The 19,962-nt window shown below is 34.2% G+C and overlaps 2 protein-coding genes across 2 annotated transcripts in view; both read right to left on the bottom strand.

Moving 5' to 3' along the window:
- Window positions 1-19,962, bottom strand: part of LOC148085133 (uncharacterized) — a 523,722-nt gene that overhangs the window by 294,162 nt on the left and 209,598 nt on the right. Inside the window, exon 8 of the mRNA XM_087783290.1 lies at window positions 7,420-7,596. Within this exon, the coding sequence (XP_087639416.1) occupies window positions 7,420-7,596 (177 nt within the window). The remainder of the gene's footprint in view (window positions 1-7,419; window positions 7,597-19,962) is intronic.
- Window positions 12,039-18,861, bottom strand: LOC148085138 (NLR family CARD domain-containing protein 3-like). The gene is made up of 4 exons (XM_087785512.1): window positions 18,840-18,861; window positions 15,294-17,082; window positions 14,019-14,192; window positions 12,039-12,255 (listed from the first exon to the last, which is right to left on the bottom strand). Exons 1-4 carry the CDS (start codon window positions 18,859-18,861, stop codon window positions 12,039-12,041), a joined length of 2,202 nt encoding a protein of 733 aa, XP_087641638.1.

Here is a 19,962-nt window from a genome sequence, read left to right as displayed (position 1 = left end):
AGAAACGGACGCACCTTCGCTTTGAAACGTATGGAATATGTTGCAATTTTGTCAAGATTATCAAGAGACTTTGATTTTTTTTTTAAAACCCAACATTTAATGATAATTGTTGTGTCGTGTGAATCACTTTTATAACTACATTCTGCTGTATTTGAGTCTCAAGTGTTGCCTTCAGTTTCCTCCAGCAGGAAAGAATGTTGCTGTTGTTTCTTCTGAATAATGAAAAAATAAATCATCAGGTCTATATAAAGTGCTCAAAGTAAACAAATAATAAAGTATTATATAAGTATTATATGATTCACCAACACATGTCATCTTCAGGGTGTGACACCCCTGATGTCAACACAAATGACGATGTGTCAGTTAAAGGATAAAGAAAGACTAAAATGCTGCTAATTGTAATCTGAGAGAACATCGCTCCCTCTAGTGGTGATTTTAGATATTTCACTGTCCTGTCAATAATTCTGCAAGGACTAAGATAAGTTTTCCTCGCTGCAGGGATGGAGTGAACCACGACAGGTGATGATAGAGTGACTCGTGTGTTTATTTATTGACAATGGCTCCATCTAGTGGTGCAACTGTAGATTACAGTCCATGTTTTACAATCCAAGTCTTGAACACATCACAGGAAGTAAATACCTGTTGTTTGTAATAATGGAGCCGTGAAAACAGAAAACAATCAATCCTGTTATATATTAGAGGCTTCAATAAGCACCACTGATGTACGGCGTTTTCTTCTTACTCTGACATGCTGGTCATCCAAAACTAGTGATGGTGAGATGAAGCTTCATTAACAGTGTCATCATGTTTAATGATCAGTAGGTGGCGCCTCCGTTTAAAAATGATATGAGGTTTGATCCAAGTACGTGTTTATTGTTAAATGTTTAAATATTGAATATATTTATTGAAGGTCTCAGGCTCAGCTCCAGCTAGTGTTTCCTCATCAAACACATTGAAAGTGTCAGTGCACAAGTGCAAGATTTACACTGAGAGACTGAGATCTTTCATTACAAACACATTTAAAATATAGATTAATTTAAGTGTTTTTATGATCATTTCTTCTCATGTGGAGCTTCAATCCAAGAGTGACGTTACAGTCGAGTAGTCTGGAGGTATTTGGATGTTTTCATGTGTCTTTTTGGACGAAGACGAAGATAACTGAGCTCCAGTCGCTACATTAAAATGAACAAACATGTTTGTCTATAACTCTAAAAAGAACACATTACTCTCAAAATAATCCCAACCCTTAGTCGACATGAGGGCGAGTAGAACATGAGTTTCGATTTTGCGTTTATTATTACTTCAGACGTGTGAAAAGACAACAAAAGACTTAAAACATCACATGATTCCAGAACTGTTGTAATAGTTTTATTTGACCTACTATTACATGATTGAGTAAATAATGTTGAATACATTCAACTGTTACTTTAACACACTTTCATTTGCAGTTAATGAAGGAAGAAAAACTCTCTAAACTGGATCAAGATTGTCTCACGATACATTTGTCAAAGTGTAGATTCACTTGTCGATTATAACATAAATGATCAGTTTATAAAATATAATATAGTGTGATTTTAAGAATATTGTACAAAGAACTGTATGTTTTGAAGCTGTTTGACTAGAGGATTGAATTTGTTGATCTTTTTTAATTCATGTTTCTCTCGCTCTGTTCCTCTGATGACATCATTTCTAGGCGACAGATGAGATGAAGTCAATCTGTCACGATCATGTTTAGCTTCTGTTGAGAAGTACAGTTTGAAAAAATAACCATTAAACCACTGACTTTCAGAGTAAAAGAGGTTTAACTAGAGAACGATCATAAAAGTCACAAACAAACGTGAAACAAATCCAGCAGGTATATTAGGAAACATTTGACTTAATAACATATTTTCTTGTGTTTCTTCTGAGAGTCACTCTGATAGTCTCACTTCCTCTCCACCTCCAGTCGCAGCTTTTCAAATCTGTCAGGATGATCCAGATAATCCTGATCCTCCATCAAGTTCCTGTTGTCGTTGGACAGTAGGAGGCGCTGCTGTGTGTGAGTCCAGTGAGAGTGAAGACTGAGAGAAGAAGAGACATGAGGTGATGATGGTGGAAGAACGTTGTCTTGACGATCATATACTGATCCAAACTGAGACGAGTCAATGTTCTGTCAACATTCTTCTGAGAACTTGAGAGAAGAACCATGTGACTGAAACATCCCAGAATCATCTTGAATGTCAGATTTGAAGATGAAGTCAGCAGCTAAACTAGCATGTAGCTAACATGAGTCTAGTCTAGTTGTGATGAAGATGTTCAAGTGAACACATGATTCAATATGAAGTGATTCATGTGTGAAATGATGTTTAAAGTGACTCAACATTGTGAGTTGATGATCAAACTCACGTCTGATTTCAAATATTTGACAGAAATATTTCTTTGTTCTCCACTGACAGTCAAACTGAAACAATGTTGATGTTGAAGCTCCTGAAGAGTTTTGAGCTGAAGGACTTGAAGATTTGGAATCAGAGCTTCACTTGATACTGTAACTGTGAGTCTTTAACATCTGCACGTTTGTTCTGGAATCTTCTTCATCAAGTCCATGTCCACAAAGACCTTCAACTGCTGTGTCAGCAGATGAGCTTTGATGTTGAAGTCAATCAATGGAATCAAACTTACCATTCATGGATGAAGGTTTAACCTATGTGGTCCACAGAAGTCCAGCCTGGAGGAAGAAAGAGTCAGAAGATCAGATTCATTTGATTCAGATGTTTCATGAATATTGTTTCATTCTCAGTGGACGACTCAGTCATGACTGTTGATGACAACAAAGATGGATCTATAAACAGGCTGCTCAGTCTCAACTGTCTCCTTCATGCTTCCACTGGTGTCCAGCAGGAGAACATGGAGGAACTCAGAGTTTGGATTCATGTGCTCAGTTCAGATGAAGAGTCTGAGCATCAAATGTTCAGTCTGAAGATCTTTGGAGTTCAGTCAGTGAGTTCTGCTGCTCTGTTCATACCTGAGAGTCTCCAGTCTCCAGTCTGGACTCTTCAGTCCAGCAGACAGCAGCTCCAGTCCTGGTCCTCCTGGATGATTCTCGCTCAGGTCCAGTTCTCTCAGGTGGGATGGGTTCAATGTCAGAGCTGAGGCCAGAGAAGAACAACCTCTCTCTGAGATCTGACACCATGACAGACTGAAATGAAGGAGAAACACTTTTAGAAACTTATCAGAACCAAGAGAAGATGATGTTCTGACCTGAGAGTCTCCAGGTGACAGTGTGGACTCTTCAGTCCAGCAGACAGCAGCTCCACTCCTGGATCCTGCAGCTTGTTTCTACTCAGGTCCAGTAGAGTCAGACTAGAGGACGGAGAGCTGAGGACTGAGGACAGAAGTGAACAACTTCTCTTTGACAGTCGACAGTCTCTCAGCCTGTGAAAGAGACGAGTTTCATCAACAAGTGACTTTTTCAATTTTCTATTTGACAATAATTGAAAGAGTTTATTTATTTATTTATAATTTATAATAAAAACAATTTGTTTTAATTGAGTAAAGGTTTTTTCACACGTATAGTTTAATATTGTTATCAACAAGTATCCTTTTAAATTCATTATAAAAATGTCAGTGTTTAAAATCCAATATAAATTTTAACCCTGGAGTTTTGAAGAGGTAAAAAATAGAAATAAAAGAATATTTAAATGTTGTATTTAATTGTATCTCTTCAAAACTACAACATTAAAATATATATATATATTTTACCTCTTTAAATCTACAACGTTAAAAATATAATTTTTTTTTACCTCTTCAAAACACAGACATTATAAAAATGCTGGTATGGAATTATGAATTAAAAAAAATCGAGATTCAATATTTTTAACAAGTATCCTTTTAAATTTATTTTTTAAACGTGTTTAAAATCCAATATATAATATATAAATATTAAACTCTATGTGTAGAAAATGTTCATAATTCAATGAAAACAAAACCAACCTTTCAATATTTAAATTAAATTATTAAAAAAATAATTATTTGGTTAAAAAAATACAACATTTCAATAAAATTAAATGTTAAATTCAATCCTTCCATTCTCTGATGACACTGATCTACTTGCATAAGAAACAAAGCAAATGTTTTTCAATATTCAGTTCATGACCTGAAAATAGATTCAACTGCTCCAACAGGAAGTGACATTTATCAACACGTCATATTCAAAGTAGGAAATCTACACTTTTCTCTCTTAATGTTTGACCTTGAAAATGTTGAAAACCATGATCAACTTGATGAGACTGATTGTTGCAACAGTCACATGTCAGGAGAATGATCACAGATACCATCAGCACAATGGATTCAACAAGAAATGGAGACACATGTGTTCAGTGTGAAGTGAAGTAGTTGTAGATGAGCCTCACAAATCATTGGAGAAAGACATTTCTTACCAACATGTTAGTTTTCACACCCGTATATAACCTGAGCACAAATATTGATATTTTCTTACAACACACTTGGTTGTCACGTCAATGCTTCATCTCTCCTGTCCTGTTTGTGGGGGCGCTAATCCTCTAAATGAGGGTGAAGAAGTCGTAACCAGCGGCTGATGAAGATGACGAGTTAACAATAGTGTCAGTACACGATGAGGGCAGCCTACACTGTACAAAAACAAACAACTCACCACACATGGATTTCCTAAATGTTACAAAATAAAATGTTCATATCTGGATCTACTACCTGAAAGAATCAATAATCAAACAGAAATATCTTCTTCACATTTGAAGTTAATCTTACAGCAAATGGCATCAACTTTCATTGATCTCTTTACATCCACCACACATGATGACTTTAACCACGTCTTTAAAATGATCATCAATATATGATTTGACTGTTAACTGATGCTTTTACAAAACTATACTTTCTATACGTGTCAGTGAAATTAAGTTATTTTTAATTGTATTATTTATCTTTATTTTATAATGATTTTATTCACACAGTTGCAACATTAAATTCAAGTAAAAACAGTCATTTATTGAAAACAATTGACTTTGAAACGACTTGTTAATGTGGTTCAGTTCGTCAAAGTCACCACTCTGAGTGTTTTCTCTGTCACAAGACAAATGTATTTATGATTCCTTTAATAATACTGACGTGTACAAAATACTTATTAAGTGAACAAAGATCTGCTGTTTTTTTGTTTATGTTTTAAGTCTCCGTTGATGGTTGTTTTGACTCTGTTGGTTTGGACTGTTGCTGAATGAATTGGAGTCTCAGTAAAAGACATGACAAACAAAACTTATTGGCTTCAATGAACATTTATGAACATATTTAGATTTAAAAGAAGCTTAAAGTAAGTAAGTAAGTACTTTATTTATATTTGTAGCGCGCTCTTCCAGACCAGGGTCACAAAGCGCTTAAACAATCAAAACAATACTCAATAAAAATATATACTTAAAAGGTCAAGATAACACTGAGACAAACACAGGAATCTCAGAGAATCAAGGAAAAGCCTAAAAAGAAAAAAAAATGTTTCGAGATATTTCTTGAAGGAGTCAGTAGTCAGTAGAACTTCTCTCTGACAGTTGACATCTGTTCAGGCTGTGAAAGAGACGAGTTTCATCAACAAGTGACTTTTTCAATTTTCTATTTAAAAAAAAAAAAAAAAATTACGTCTGTGTTTTGAAGAGGTAAAAAATATTTATATTTTAATGTTGTAGTTTTGAAGAGTTAAAAAACATTTATATTTTAATGTTGGAGTTTTGAAGAGTTAAAAAACATTTATATTTTAATGTTGTAGTTTTGAAGAGTTAAAAAACATTTATATTTTAATGTTGAAGTTTTGAAGAGGTAAAAAATATTTATATTTTAACATTGTAGTTTTTTTGTACCTCTTCAAAACTATAACATTAAAAAAATATTTCCCAAATGTGTAAAATGTTGTTTTTTGAAGGCTCGAAAAAGTTGTAAAATATAAATATTTTGTACCTCTTCAAAACAACACAATTAAAATATAAATGTTTTTTAACTCTTCAAAACTACAACATTAAAATAAAAATATTTTGTACCTCTTCTTAATGTTGGAGTTTTGAAGAGGTAAAAAAAAAAGAAAAAAAAAGAATATTTTAAAGTTGTATTTTTATTTTTATTTTTATTTTTTTTACGTCTTCAAAACTACAACATTAAAATATATATATATATATATATATATATATATATATATATATATATATATATATATATATATATATATATATTTTAACTCTTCATATCTACAACATTAAAATATAAATATTTTTTCCCTCTTTTTTTTACCTCTTCAAAACACAGACATTATAAAAATGCTGGTATGGAATTATAAATTAAAAAAATCGAGATTCAATATTTTTAACAAGTATCCTTTTAAATTTATTTTTTAAACGTGTTTAAAATTCAATATATAATATATATATTAAACTCTATGTTTAAAAAATGTTTCCATTATTCAATGAAAACAAAACCAACCTTTCAATAATTAAATTTTTGAATTAAATTATTCAGAAAATAGTTCTAAGGTTAAAAAAATACAACATTTCAATAAAATTAAATGTTAAATTCAATCCTTCAATTCTCTGATGACACTGATCTACTTGCATAAGAAACAAAGCAAATGTTTTTCAATATTCAGTTCATGAGCTGAAAATAGATTCAACTGCTCCAACAGGAAGTGACATTTATACTGACGTGTACAAAATACTTATTAAGTGAACAAAGATCTGCTGTTTTTTTGTTTATGTTTTAAATCTCCGTTGATGGTTGTTTTGACTCTGTTGGTTTGGACTGTTGCTGAATGAATTGGAGTCTCAGTAAAAGACATGACAAACAAAACTTATTGGCTTCAATGAACATTTATGAACATATTTAGCTTCAAAAGAAGCTTAAAGTAAGTAAAGTAGTTTTGTTTCATTAAAGAAACTTCATGATAAATTGAAGAAAAATGTAAGAATGATGCGATTAGTCGACTTAATGGTTGAATATTTGGTGAGCAGTCGACTGTTAAAATAGTCGTAGACCTCATGAACAACAGATGAACCATAAGAGAAGAACAGAGACAACAACGGTGGAAAAAACAAACAATGAAAACAAATGAAAGACAAACCTCAAGATTCCACTCTAAAGTGTTTTGTCTTCTACGAGACAGATGACGCGAGAACACTGGATAAAGAATATGAAGGACTGTTGTTTTGATTATTATTCATTTTCATTTAAAGTTGACGCTTGTTTGTTTATCATTACAATGATTTATTAAGATGATATTTTTATAAACTACGTAACATCTTTACCTGCTACACAAACATACAAATGTATCTATGAGCTGCTTCACTGAAGAACAAAGTGATGACAGACTTTGACTCGTGTTTCCACCTCTGACTTTACATTTGAGCTTTGATGATGTAGAAAAGATGATGTTCTGACCTGAGAGTCTCCAGGTGACAGTGTGGACTCTTCAGTCCAGCAGACAGCAGCTCCACTCCTGGATCCTGCAGGTCAAGGTTGATACTCAGGTCCAGTAGAGTCAGACTAGAGGACGGAGAGCTGAGGACTGAGGACAGAAGTGAACAACTTCTCTCTGACAGGAAACAACTGATCAGCCTGTGAAAGAGACGAGTTTCATCAACAAGTGACTTTTTCAATTCTTTATTTAAAAACAATCAACTATTTACTTTCATAAGATCATGGTCACATGTTTGTTTGAATATTTATCAGGTTGGTATAAATGAGGGTGAAATGTTGAACATGACGACAGAAACACAAACATGAAGAAGGAGTAACAACAATGTTGAGGTTGTGGTTTGTTGTTAAATATTTACTTTAGAAAAACAGACTTTCCTACAAACTAGTGAGACATCATTGATTTATGCTGAATTGTTGGAACATGAACAAGTATTTCAGTGAATGTTTTCATGTCATCAACTTGATCTTGATTAATCAAATGAAATGAAATAAAGTGTTTTTCAACATTCAGTTCATGAGCTGAAAATAAATAATACTTCAACAGGAAGTGACATTTATCAACACATCGTCTGCGAACAAGGAAATCTGGCTCAGTTGCTTCATCAACCAGGAAACAAGAGCTGAGACGACACTCGTCTAGTTTCTCTCCAGATATTAGAAACATGACATTTATTTCTATCTTCATTTCTCCTGAGAGACAAGAAACCAGATGAACTGTGGACCAGACATGAAGAGAGAAGATGATGTTCTGACCTGAGAGTCTCCAGGTGACAGTGTGGACTCTTCAGTCCAGCAGACAGCAGCTCCACTCCTGGATCCTGCAGCTTGTTGTTAGTCAGGTCCAGTAGAGTCAGACTAGAGGACGGAGAGCTGAGGACTGAGGACAGAAGTGAACAACTTCTCTTTGACAGTCGACAGTCTCTCAGCCTGTGAAAGAGACGAGTTTCATCAACAAGTGACTTTTTCAATTTTCTATTTGACAAGAATTGAAAGAGTTTATTTCAAGACAAACTCAACTATTTCCATTGATAAGATCTTCAGTTGTGTTTGTTGTCTGCTTACTAATCTTTTAAATTCATAAAAATGTCAAAGTGTTTAAAATCCAATATAAATTTTAACCCTGGAGTTTTGAAGAGGTAAAAAAATAAAATAAATAACGTCTGTGTTTTGAAGAGGTAAACAATATTTATATTTTAATGTAGTTTTGAAGAGGTAAAAAAAAAAAAAATAATAATAATATTATTTTAATGTTGGAGTTTTGAAGAGATAAAAAATATTTATATTTTAACGTTGTAGTTTTTTTGTACCTCTTCAAAACTATAACATTAAAAAATTGTTGCCCAAATCTGTAAAATGTTGTTTTTTGAAGGCTCGAAAAAGTTGTAAAATATAAATTAAAATAAAAGAATATTTTAAAGTTGTATTTTTTTTTTTACCTCTTCAAAACTACAACATTAATATATATATATATATATGTATATATTTTACCTCTTCAAATCTACAACGTTAAAATATAAATATTTTTTACCTCTTTTTTTACCTCTTCAAAACACAGACATTATAAAAATGCTGGTATGGAATCATAAATTTAAAAAATCGAGATTCAATATTTTTAACAAGTATCCTTTTAAATTTATTTTTTAAACGTGTTTAAAATCCAATATATAATATATATATATATTAAACTCTATGTCTAAAAAATGTTTCCATTATTCAATGAAAACAAAACCAACCTTTTAATATTTAAATTATTGAATTAAATTTTTCAGAAAATAATTCTATGGTTAAAAAAATACAACATTTCAATAAAATTAAATGTTAAATTCAATCCTTCAATTCTCTGATGACACTGATCTACTTGCATAAGAAACAAAGCAAATGTTTTTCAATATTCAGTTCATGAGCTGAAAATAGATTCAACTGCTCCAACAGGAAGTGACATTTATACTGACGTGTACAAAATACTTATTAAGTGAACAAAGATCTGCTGTTTTTTTGTTTATGTTTTAAGTCTCCGTTGATGGTTGTTTTGACTCTGTTGGTTTGGACTGTTGCTGAATGAATTGGAGTCTCAGTAAAAGACATGACAAACAAAACTTATTGGCTTCAATGAACATTTATGAACATATTTAGCTTCAAAAGAAGCTTAAAGTAAGTAAAGTAGTTTTGTTTCATTAAAGAAACTTCATGATAAATTGAAGAAAAATGTAAGAATGATGCGATTAGTCGACTTAATGGTTGAATATTTGGTGAGCAGTCGACTGTTAAAATAGTCGTAGACCTCATGAACAACAGATGAACCATAAGAGAAGAACAGAGACAACAACGGTGGAAAAAACAAACAATGAAAACAAATGAAAGACAAACCTCAAGATTCCACTCTAAAGTGTTTTGTCTTCTACGAGACAGATGACGCGAGAACACTGGATAAAGAATATGAAGGACTGTTGTTTTCATTATTATTCATTTTCATTTATAGTTGACGCTTGTTTGTTTATCATTACAATGATTTATTAAGATGATATTTTTATAAACTACGTAACATCTTTACCTGCTACACAAACATACAAATGTATCTATGAGCTGCTTCACTGAAGAACAAAGTGATGACAGACTTTGACTCGTGTTTCCACCTCTGACTTTACATTTGAGCTTTGATGATGTAGAAAAGATGATGTTCTGACCTGAGAGTCTCCAGGTGACAGTGTGGACTCTTCAGTCCAGCAGACAGCAGCTCCACTCCTGGATCCTTCAGCTTGTAGTTGTTACTCAGGTCCAGTAGAGTCAGACTAGAGGACGGAGAGCTGAGGACTGAGGACAGAAGTGAACAACTTCTCTCTGACAGTCGACATCTGATCAGCCTGTGAAAGAGACGAGTTTCATCAACAAGTGACTTTTTCAATTTTCTATTTGACAAGAATTGAAAGAGTTTATTTCAAGACAAACTCAACTATTTCCATTGATAAGATCTTCAGTTGTGTTTGTTTTTTGCTTACTAATCTTTTAAATTCATAAAAATGTCAAAGTGTTTAAAATCCAATATAAATTTTAACCCTGGAGTTTTGAAGAGGTAAAAAAATAAAATAAATAACGTCTGTGTTTTGAAGAGGTAAACAATATTTATATTTTAATGTAGTTTTGAAGAGGTAAAAAAAATAATAATAATAATATTATTTTAATGTTGGAGTTTTGAAGAGATAAAAAATATTTATATTTTAACGTTGTAGTTTTTTTGTACCTCTTCAAAACTATAACATTAAAAAATTGTTGCCCAAATGTGTAAAATGTTGTTTTTTGAAGGCTCAAAAAAGTTGTAAAATATAAATTAAAATAAAAGAATATTTTAAAGTTGTATTTTTTTTTTTTACCTCTTCAAAACTACAACATTAATATATATATATATATATATATATGTATATATTTTACCTCTTCAAATCTACGTTAAAATATAAATATTTTTTACCTCTTTTTTTACCTCTTCAAAACACAGACATTATAAAAATGCTGGTATGGAATCATAAATTTAAAAAATCGAGATTCAATATTTTTAACAAGTATCCTTTTAAATTTATTTTTTAAACGTGTTTAAAATCCAATATATAATATATATATATATATATTAAACTCTATGTCTAAAAAATGTTTCCATTATTCAATGAAAACAAAACCAACCTTTTAATATTTAAATTATTGAATTAAATTTTTCAGAAAATAATTCTATGGTTAAAAAAATACAACATTTCAATAAAATTAAATGTTAAATTCAATCCTTCAATTCTCTGATGACACTGATCTACTTGCATAAGAAACAAAACAAATGTTTTTCAATATTCAGTTCATGAGCTGAAAATAGATTCAACTGCTCCAACAGGAAGTGACATTTATACTGACGTGTACAAAATACTTATTAAGTGAACAAAGATCTGCTGTTTTTTTGTTTATGTTTTAAGTCTCCGTTGATGGTTGTTTTGACTCTGTTGGTTTGGACTGTTGCTGAATGAATTGGAGTCTCAGTAAAAGACATGACAAACAAAACTTATTGGCTTCAATGAACATTTATGAACATATTTAGCTTCAAAAGAAGCTTAAAGTAAGTAAAGTAGTTTTGTTTCATTAAAGAAACTTCATGATAAATTGAAGAAAAATGTAAGAATGATGCTATTAGTCGACTTAATGGTTGAATATTTGGTGAGCAGTCGACTGTTAAAATAGTCGTAGACCTCATGAACAACAGATGAACCATAAGAGAAGAACAGAGACAACAACGGTGGAAAAAACAAACAATGAAAACAAATGAAAGACAAACCTCAAGATTCCACTCTAAAGTGATTTGTCTTCTACGAGACAGATGACGCGAGAACACTGGATAAAGAATATGAAGGACTGTTGTTTTGATTATTATTCATTTTCATTTAAAGTTGACGCTTGTTTGTTTATCATTACAATGATTTATTAAGATGATATTTTTATAAACTACGTAACATCTTTACCTGCTACACAAACATACAAATGTATCTATGAGCTGCTTCACTGAAGAACAAAGTGATGACAGACTTTGACTCGTGTTTCCACCTCTGACTTTACATTTGAGCTTTGATGATGTAGAAAAGATGATGTTCTGACCTGAGAGTCTCCAGGTGACAGTGTGGACTCTTCAGTCCAGCAGACAGCAGCTCCACTCCTGGATCCTGCAGCTTGTTGTCACTCAGGTCCAGTAGAGTCAGACTAGAGGACGGAGAGCTGAGGACTGAGGACAGAAGTGAACAACTTCTCTCTGACAGTCGACAGCAGCTCAGGCTGTGAAAGAAAGTTTCATCAACAAGTGACTTTTTCAATTTTCTATTTGACAAGAATTGAAAGAGTTTATTTCAAGACAAACTCAACTATTTCCATTGATAAGATCTTCAGTTGTGTTTGTTTTTTGCTTACTAATCTTTTAAATTCATAAAAATGTCAAAGTGTTTAAAATCCAATATACATTTTAACCCTGGAGTTTTGAAGAGGTAAAAAAATAAAATAAATAACGTCTGTGTTTTGAAGAGGTAAACAATATTTATATTTTAATGTAGTTTTGAAGAGGTAAAAAAAAAAAAATAATAATATTATTTTAATGTTGGAGTTTTGAAGAGATAAAAAATATTTATATTTTAACGTTGTAGTTTTTTTGTACCTCTTCAAAACTATAACATTAAAAAATTGTTGCCCAAATGTGTAAAATGTTGTTTTTTGAAGGCTCGAAAAAGTTGTAAAATATAAATTAAAATAAAAGAATATTTTAAAGTTGTATTTTTTTTTTTTACCTCTTCAAAACTACAACATTAATATATATATATATATATATATATATATATATGTATATATTTTACCTCTTCAAATCTACAACGTTAAAATATAAATATTTTTTACCTCTTTTTTTACCTCTTCAAAACACAGACATTATATAAATGCTGGTATGGAATCATAAATTAAAAAAATCGAGATTCAATATTTTTAACAAGTATCCTTTTAAATTTATTTTTTAAACGTGTTTAAAATCCAATATATAATATATATATTATATTAAACTCTATGTCTAAAAAATGTTTCCATTATTCAATGAAAACAAAACCAACCTTTTAATATTTAAATTATTGAATTAAATTTTTCAGAAAATAATTCTATGGTTAAAAAAATACAACATTTCAATAAAATTAAATGTTAAATTCAATCCTTCAATTCTCTGATGACACTGATCTACTTGCATAAGAAACAAAACAAATGTTTTTCAATATTCAGTTCATGAGCTGAAAATAGATTCAACTGCTCCAACAGGAAGTGACATTTATACTGACGTGTACAAAATACTTATTAAGTGAACAAAGATCTGCTTTTTTTTTGTTTATGTTTTAAATCTCCGTTGATGGTTGTTTTGACTCTGTTGGTTTGGACTGTTGCTGAATGAATTGGAGTCTCAGTAAAAGACATGACAAACAAAACTTATTGGCTTCAATGAACATTTATGAACATATTTAGCTTCAAAAGAAGCTTAAAGTAAGTAAAGTAGTTTTGTTTCATTAAAGAAACTTCATGATAAATTGAAGAAAAATGTAAGAATGATGCGATTAGTCGACTTAATGGTTGAATATTTGGTGACCAGTCGACTGTTAAAATAGTCGTAGACCTCATGAACAACAGAACCATAAGAGAAGAACAGAGACAACAACGGTGGAAAAAACAAACAATGAAAACAAATGAAAGACAAACCTCAAGATTCCACTCTAAAGTGTTTTGTCTTCTACGAGACAGATGACGCGAGAACACTGGATAAAGAATATGAAGGACTGTTGTTTTGATTATTATTCATTTTCATTTAAAGTTGACGCTTGTTTGTTTATCATTACAATGATTTATTAAGATGATATTTTTATAAACTACGTAACATCTTTACCTGCTACACAAACATACAAATGTATCTATGAGCTGCTTCACTGAAGAACAAAGTGATGACAGACTTTGACTCGTGTTTCCACCTCTGACTTTACATTTGAGCTTTGATGATGTAGAAAAGATGATGTTCTGACCTGAGAGTCTCCAGGTGACAGTGTGGACTCTTCAGTCCAGCAGACAGCAGCTCCACTCCTGGATCCTGCAGCTTGTTGTGACTCAGGTCCAGTAGAGTCAGACTAGAGGACGGAGAGCTGAGGACTGAGGACAGAAGTGAACAACTTCTCTCTGACAGTCCACAGTTGTTCAGGCTGTGAAAGAGACGAGTTTCATCAACAAGTGACTTTTTCAATTTTCTATTTGACAAGAATTGAAAGAGTTTATTTATAGTTTAATATTGTTATTTTAGTAATAAATAAAATGAAAAAAAAAATCAAGATTCAATATTTTTAACAAGTGGCTTTTTTAATTTAATATACAAATGTGAAAGTGTTTAAAATCCAATATATTATATATATTCAAGTTATTGAATAAAATGATTCAGAAAATATTTCTATGGTTAAAAAAATAGAACATTTTAATAAAATTAAATGTTAAATTCAATCCTTCAATTCTCTGATGACACTGATCTACTTGCATAAGAAACAAAGCAAATGTTTTTCAATATTCAGTTCATGAGCTGAAAATAGATTCAACTGCTCCAACAGGAAGTGACATTTATCAACTTATTTTGCTTAAAAAGAATCTTAAAGTAATACCTGACATGAATATTTTAAATTAAATACACACAGTCGGACAAAGAGGACTATGAAGACGAACCCCTTTGATTTTATTATTTATTTTTATAGAACACATTTCCTGAGAAAAGACAAGATTTGACCTTTTGTATGAAACAGTAAAGTTAAATAAAGCTGCATTTTTATTGATGTAACCTTCGTGGTTTTGTTTCATTCAAGAAACTTCATGTGAATTTAAGATGAAGATTTTGTAGAAATCAGGCTCAGAGCTGCTGTGAAGGTCACACATGCTAACTTAAGTTTATTTTCTATAAATAAATGTTGCGTACACATTCATTTGTGTATACGCAGTATAATTAATGAGGCCACACGTTTTAAATATGTTCTTTTGATTATTATTCATTTTCATTTAAAGTTGACGCTTGTTTGTTTATCATTACAATGTTTATTAAGATGATATTTTTATAAACTACGTAACATCTTTACTTTTCAATTCTCTATTTGACAAGACTGAACTAGTTACATCATAAAATCACATATTGTATGAATATTTGAGGAAGGTTTGTCTAAATTAGGATCAGTTTGTTAAACACGATGACAAACACAACAATCATCAAAGAGTAAATCAAACATTCATGTTTAGTTCATATCATCAGAAATGTTTGAACAACTTACAGAACTTTGTTTGCAGCTTGAACCACCGGCAGAAGCCTCTCAAGAACCTCGTCTGAACCAGTCATTGAGTATTTCTTCAGGTCAAACTCGTCCAGATGTTCCTCTGAGGACAGTAAGATGAAGGCCAGGGCTGACCATTGAGCAGAAGACATTTGATCAGAGAGACCTCCTGATCTCAGCTTCTGTTGGACCTCCTCCACCAGAGAAGTGTCCTTCACTTCATTCAGACAGTGGAACAGGTTGATGATTCTCTCTGGAGACACATCCTCACTTATCTTCTTCTTGATGAGCTCTGCTGTGTTGTGATTGGTCCAGGAGCTACTTCCTGTCTGTGTCAACAAACCTGGAAGGAGACTCTGGCTGGTCTGCAGAGAAAGACCCAGAAGGAAGCGCAGGAACAAGTCCAGATGTCCATTTGGACTTTTTAGAGTTTCATCTATTGCTGTCTGGTAGAACCTTTCTGTTTGACTTTTGTCGATTTCTGTCAGTTTGGATGTTAGTTTTGATTCCATCAGGTTGACTCCAGAGTTGATGAAGGTCTGGTGGACGTGAAGAGCAGCCAGAAACTCCTGAACACTCAGGTGGATGAAGCAGAACACCTTGTCCTGGTACAGTCCTCTCTCCTCTCTGAAGATCTGAGTGAACACTCCTGAGTAAACTGAAGCTGCTGAGATGTTGATGTCACACTCTGTGAGGTCTGACTTATAGAAGATCAAGTTTCCTCTCTGCAGATGCTCAAAAGCCAGTTTTCCCAGAGACTCCATCATCTTCTTGCTCTCAGGATCCCAAACTGTGTCAGTACCAGATCCTCCGTCGTACTTCAGCTTCTTGACTTTGATCTGAACCACCAGGAAGTAGATGTACATCTCAGTCAGGGTGTTGGGCAGCTGTCCTGTCTCTGTGCTCTTCAACATGTCCAGAACTGTGGCAGTGATCCAGCAGAAGATCGGGATGTGACACATGATGTAGATGCTTCGTGACCTCCTGATGTGAGACATGATGCTGCTGGTCTGCTCCTCATCTCTGAACCTCTTCCTGAAGTACTCCTCCTTCTGGAGGTCATTGAACCCTCTGACCTCTGTCACCATGTCCACACACTCAGGAGGGATCTGATTGGCTGCTGCAGGTCGTGTGGTGATCCAGAGACGAGCTGAGGGAAGAAGATCCCCCCTGATGAGGTTTGTCAGCAGGACGTCTACTGAGGTGGACTCTGTAGCTTCTATCAGGCGCCGACTGTTGAGGAAGTCCAGAGGGAGTCGACACTCGTCCAGACCATCAAAGATGAACAGAACCTGGAGTCCTTCAAAGCTGCTGAGTCTGGATTCTCTGGTTTCAGGAAAGAAAAGATGAACAAGTTCCATCAAACTCAACTTCTTCTCTTTCAGCAGGTTCAGCTCTCTGAAGGTGAAAGGAAAGATGAAGTGGAAGTTCTGGTGGGCTTTGTCTTCAGCCCAGTCCAGAGTGACCTTCTGTGTCAGGAGGGTCTTCCCAATGCCAGCCACGCCCTTCGTCAGCAGTGTTCTGATTGGTCGTTCAGGTGAGGCTTTAAAGAGGTCTTCTTGTCTGATGGTGGTTTCTGGTCTGGTCTGGTTCCTGGTGGCTGCTTCGATCTGTCGGACCTCGTGCTCCTGGTTGACCTGGTCTGTGCCCCCCTCAGTGATGTAGAGCTCAGTGAAGATCTCATTCAGAGGAGCAGAGTTTCCTGCTTTAGCGACCCCCTCAGACACACTGTGGAACTTCTTCTGCAGGCTCCTCTTCAGTCGTCCTCCACACTGTGAAGCAAGACTTCCTGAATAAAGACACACGAGTCAGAAGATTGTAGAAGGTGAAAATGGAGTAAAATCTTCAGATCTGATGCAAGTGTTCTTCATCTTCATCATGTTTGTTCACATGTTCTTACTGCTCCACAGACGCTCGGCCAGATCCTCCTCCTCCATGTCCTTCAGGAGATGAACTGTGATCTTCAGGAATTCTTCTCTGATGCTTCTCCACTTCTCATCTTCCTCCTCAGTCTGTGGAGTCTCTGGACTCACAAACCTCCAGACTCTCTTCAGCTCCTTCTGCATATAGTTGTAGAAGTTTCTCTCCAGTGACTGGAACAGAATCACAGAGAAGAAAGTCAGAGTGATAGTGGATCATCTCAAGAACCACAAAGACCAGAAGCTTTATCTTGGATTCAGCTGAAGGATGATGAACAGAAGGAACCTCTAGGATGAGGACCTCCTCTAGTTCATGAACATACCAGCCGTTTGATTTCCAGTTGTGAGGGATGTTGCTGACCAATGAGAAGCTCTGAGTTCTGATGGTCCACTCTGAGAAGAAGAGATGAAATCAGACTGTAAATAAACTCTTGTTGTGTTGAAGGTTCTGATCATAAGTAAACTAGAAGGTTCCTTTTAAAACCCACATACAGAACCATCTCCATTAGAACTTAAATCTTGTCAAGCCAAACTGTTTATTTTAAATATAATTTCTCCTGCTGGATCCTGATGAAAACACAACTCTGATCAACTCTCATCTGTTTCTATCCTGGTATTCACCAGCTGAACCACTAGATGTCCTCACACTGCTGCACATGTCCACCTCTGCACTACAACTGCGAAAGCAACGTTTGAGGTTTTTAATTGTGTCTTTTTCTCCCCCTGCTGGTGATGTGAGTGAAGTGAAGTTCTCTGGTTTAATGTGTGTATGAACCTGGTAGACTCACACTTGTTCACTCTCACCTCACACCTGGAGACTCTTCACTTCCTCTGAAGTCAATCCATCTCCCCATCGAACGATCACTCTTCAGAGACACACAGCAGGGTTCTGGTCCAGATCTTGGTCCAGGTCCAGCAGGTTCTTGCTGCTGCTTTGATCTTGAACACAGAAGTAGAATGAGTGAGAATGAAGACATGGAGGACAATCTTGGAGGTCCTTGTCTCACCTCTGAGTGCTGGTCTGTTCATCGTGCTCCTCACACTGAGGGTATTTAAAGGAGTCTCTGTCCTCACCATGAGTCTCAGCAGAGTCTTCACCTTCACACAAACACACTCATGACATTCTTGTCAACATCAAAAGTTGTTCTCGCCTCATAGTGTAAAAACTATGATCAATATTATTGTGTTTCTGCTTTATTTGTCTGTGATGTATTATTTAAACTGTCTGCATCTTTGTTGAGGACTACAGATGGAAACTATCATTGTGCTAAATCTGGTGCAGCATCTTTTTAATGTAACTGAACATTGTCCTTTTAAAAAATAAACTGAACTGAACTAAATAGTTTCATAATGTCTTTTTTTCATTAGAGGAAACCAGAATTTACTTCACACGTTCTGCGCCCTCTACAGGCAGGGTTAGATGGAGCAGAGGTATCTTCTATCCACAGACGGAGATGGAACTATGAAATGAGGCGTCCACTATCCAGCATTAGCAGCTTCTCTACTCGGTAAAATCTCTTTCCACACTGAGATCTCAGGCTTTCTGGTCCTTGTTTTTGAGCCATTAGAGCAAATCTTCCTAAAGAAAGTCCAGCCCTTTTCTTCAACCCCTCCTGTCGGCACTCACCTGAGGGACCAGACCATCTCATCAGCTCCACCTGCCTGCAATTATTGAAGGAGAACAATAGGCTGCTTGGAGCTCCAGTCTTCTCCTTTCTTCGTGTTTTTTTTCAATGCGCCCCCTACAGACGTGTCATTACAGGCTCTTACACTCCTTGCTTGTTGTAAATCAGAAACTTAAAGCACTGTAGTGATGATGATGATGATGATGATGATGATGATGATGATGATGATGATGATGATGATGATGATAATGATGATGATGATGATGATGGTCTGATCGTCTCCGAGCTTCATTAGAATTTGTGGCTCACGTGCGCAACACATGCACTTATTCTTACTATGTTTTTAAAATGAAAGTGTTTTCTTTGCATGTAGTTATTATGTGATGGTGTATTTATACAAGTGTGTTTTTAAGGATATAGCTCCGATCACGTGATCACATGAAGGAAACCGGCTTTAGCTTCTTTCATTCTGCAGCTTCACTTTGATATAACTGACTGACGTGATGTTGTTTCACAAGAACGTCTGTGACTCTCGTAGAGAAGACTTGAAGGATCCCACTGTGTTTGTTATGTTATAAAAACAATCTTATAATTCCTAATCGTTTTTTCCTAACTTTTTGAAATGCCTGGAAAACAACTCAATGTAAATCGATCATGTTGTCTTAATAAATAAAGATAATTATTTTAGTGAATATGAAACTTATTTTTTAATTTTACGAATTGTCAACTCATGTATCTACAAACATGTTTATTTTCAATCAATATTGATATTAATGTGTCTCTGATAAACATGGATCTGAGCAGTAAATATGTACATAGAACACCTTCAAACCTGTCAGGAAGTCAAGTTTCACGTCATTATTATTCTTGATAAATATGAAATTTGCTGCACACACACTGAAAGAGAAGAGAGCTCTGATTGGCTGATGTGTATGTCACATGGTTATTGCACCGATCGCTTCTCTTCTCGTAGATCGCGACCGACTGTAAGGCACCTCTGGTCTATATTAACAATACACACTCACATGATTACACTCCCAGTCACTACAACAGCACAGACACGAGGTAATGGTATATTATTTGCTGATAAAGAATATTTATAGACAAATTAGTCACTGGTCTTCT

The sequence above is a fragment of the Callionymus lyra genome, chromosome 2 (assembly GCF_982586985.1).
Source record: "Callionymus lyra chromosome 2, fCalLyr1.hap1.1, whole genome shotgun sequence".
NCBI classification, from domain to species: Eukaryota; Metazoa; Chordata; class Actinopteri; order Syngnathiformes; family Callionymidae; genus Callionymus; species Callionymus lyra.
This window is presented reverse-complemented; position numbering and strand designations above follow the sequence as displayed.

Coding starts and splice junctions, on each gene's coding strand:
- LOC148085138 (XM_087785512.1), bottom strand. CDS start 18,861: ATGAGATGGTCTGGTCCCTCAG. Junction 14,193..15,293: donor CAAGCTGCAAACAAAGTTCT/GTAAGTTGTTCA, acceptor TCTCTTTCACAG/CCTGAACAACTGTGGACTGT. Junction 12,256..14,018: donor TGTCACCTGGAGACTCTCAG/GTCAGAACATCA, acceptor TTTCTTTCACAG/CCTGAGCTGCTGTCGACTGT.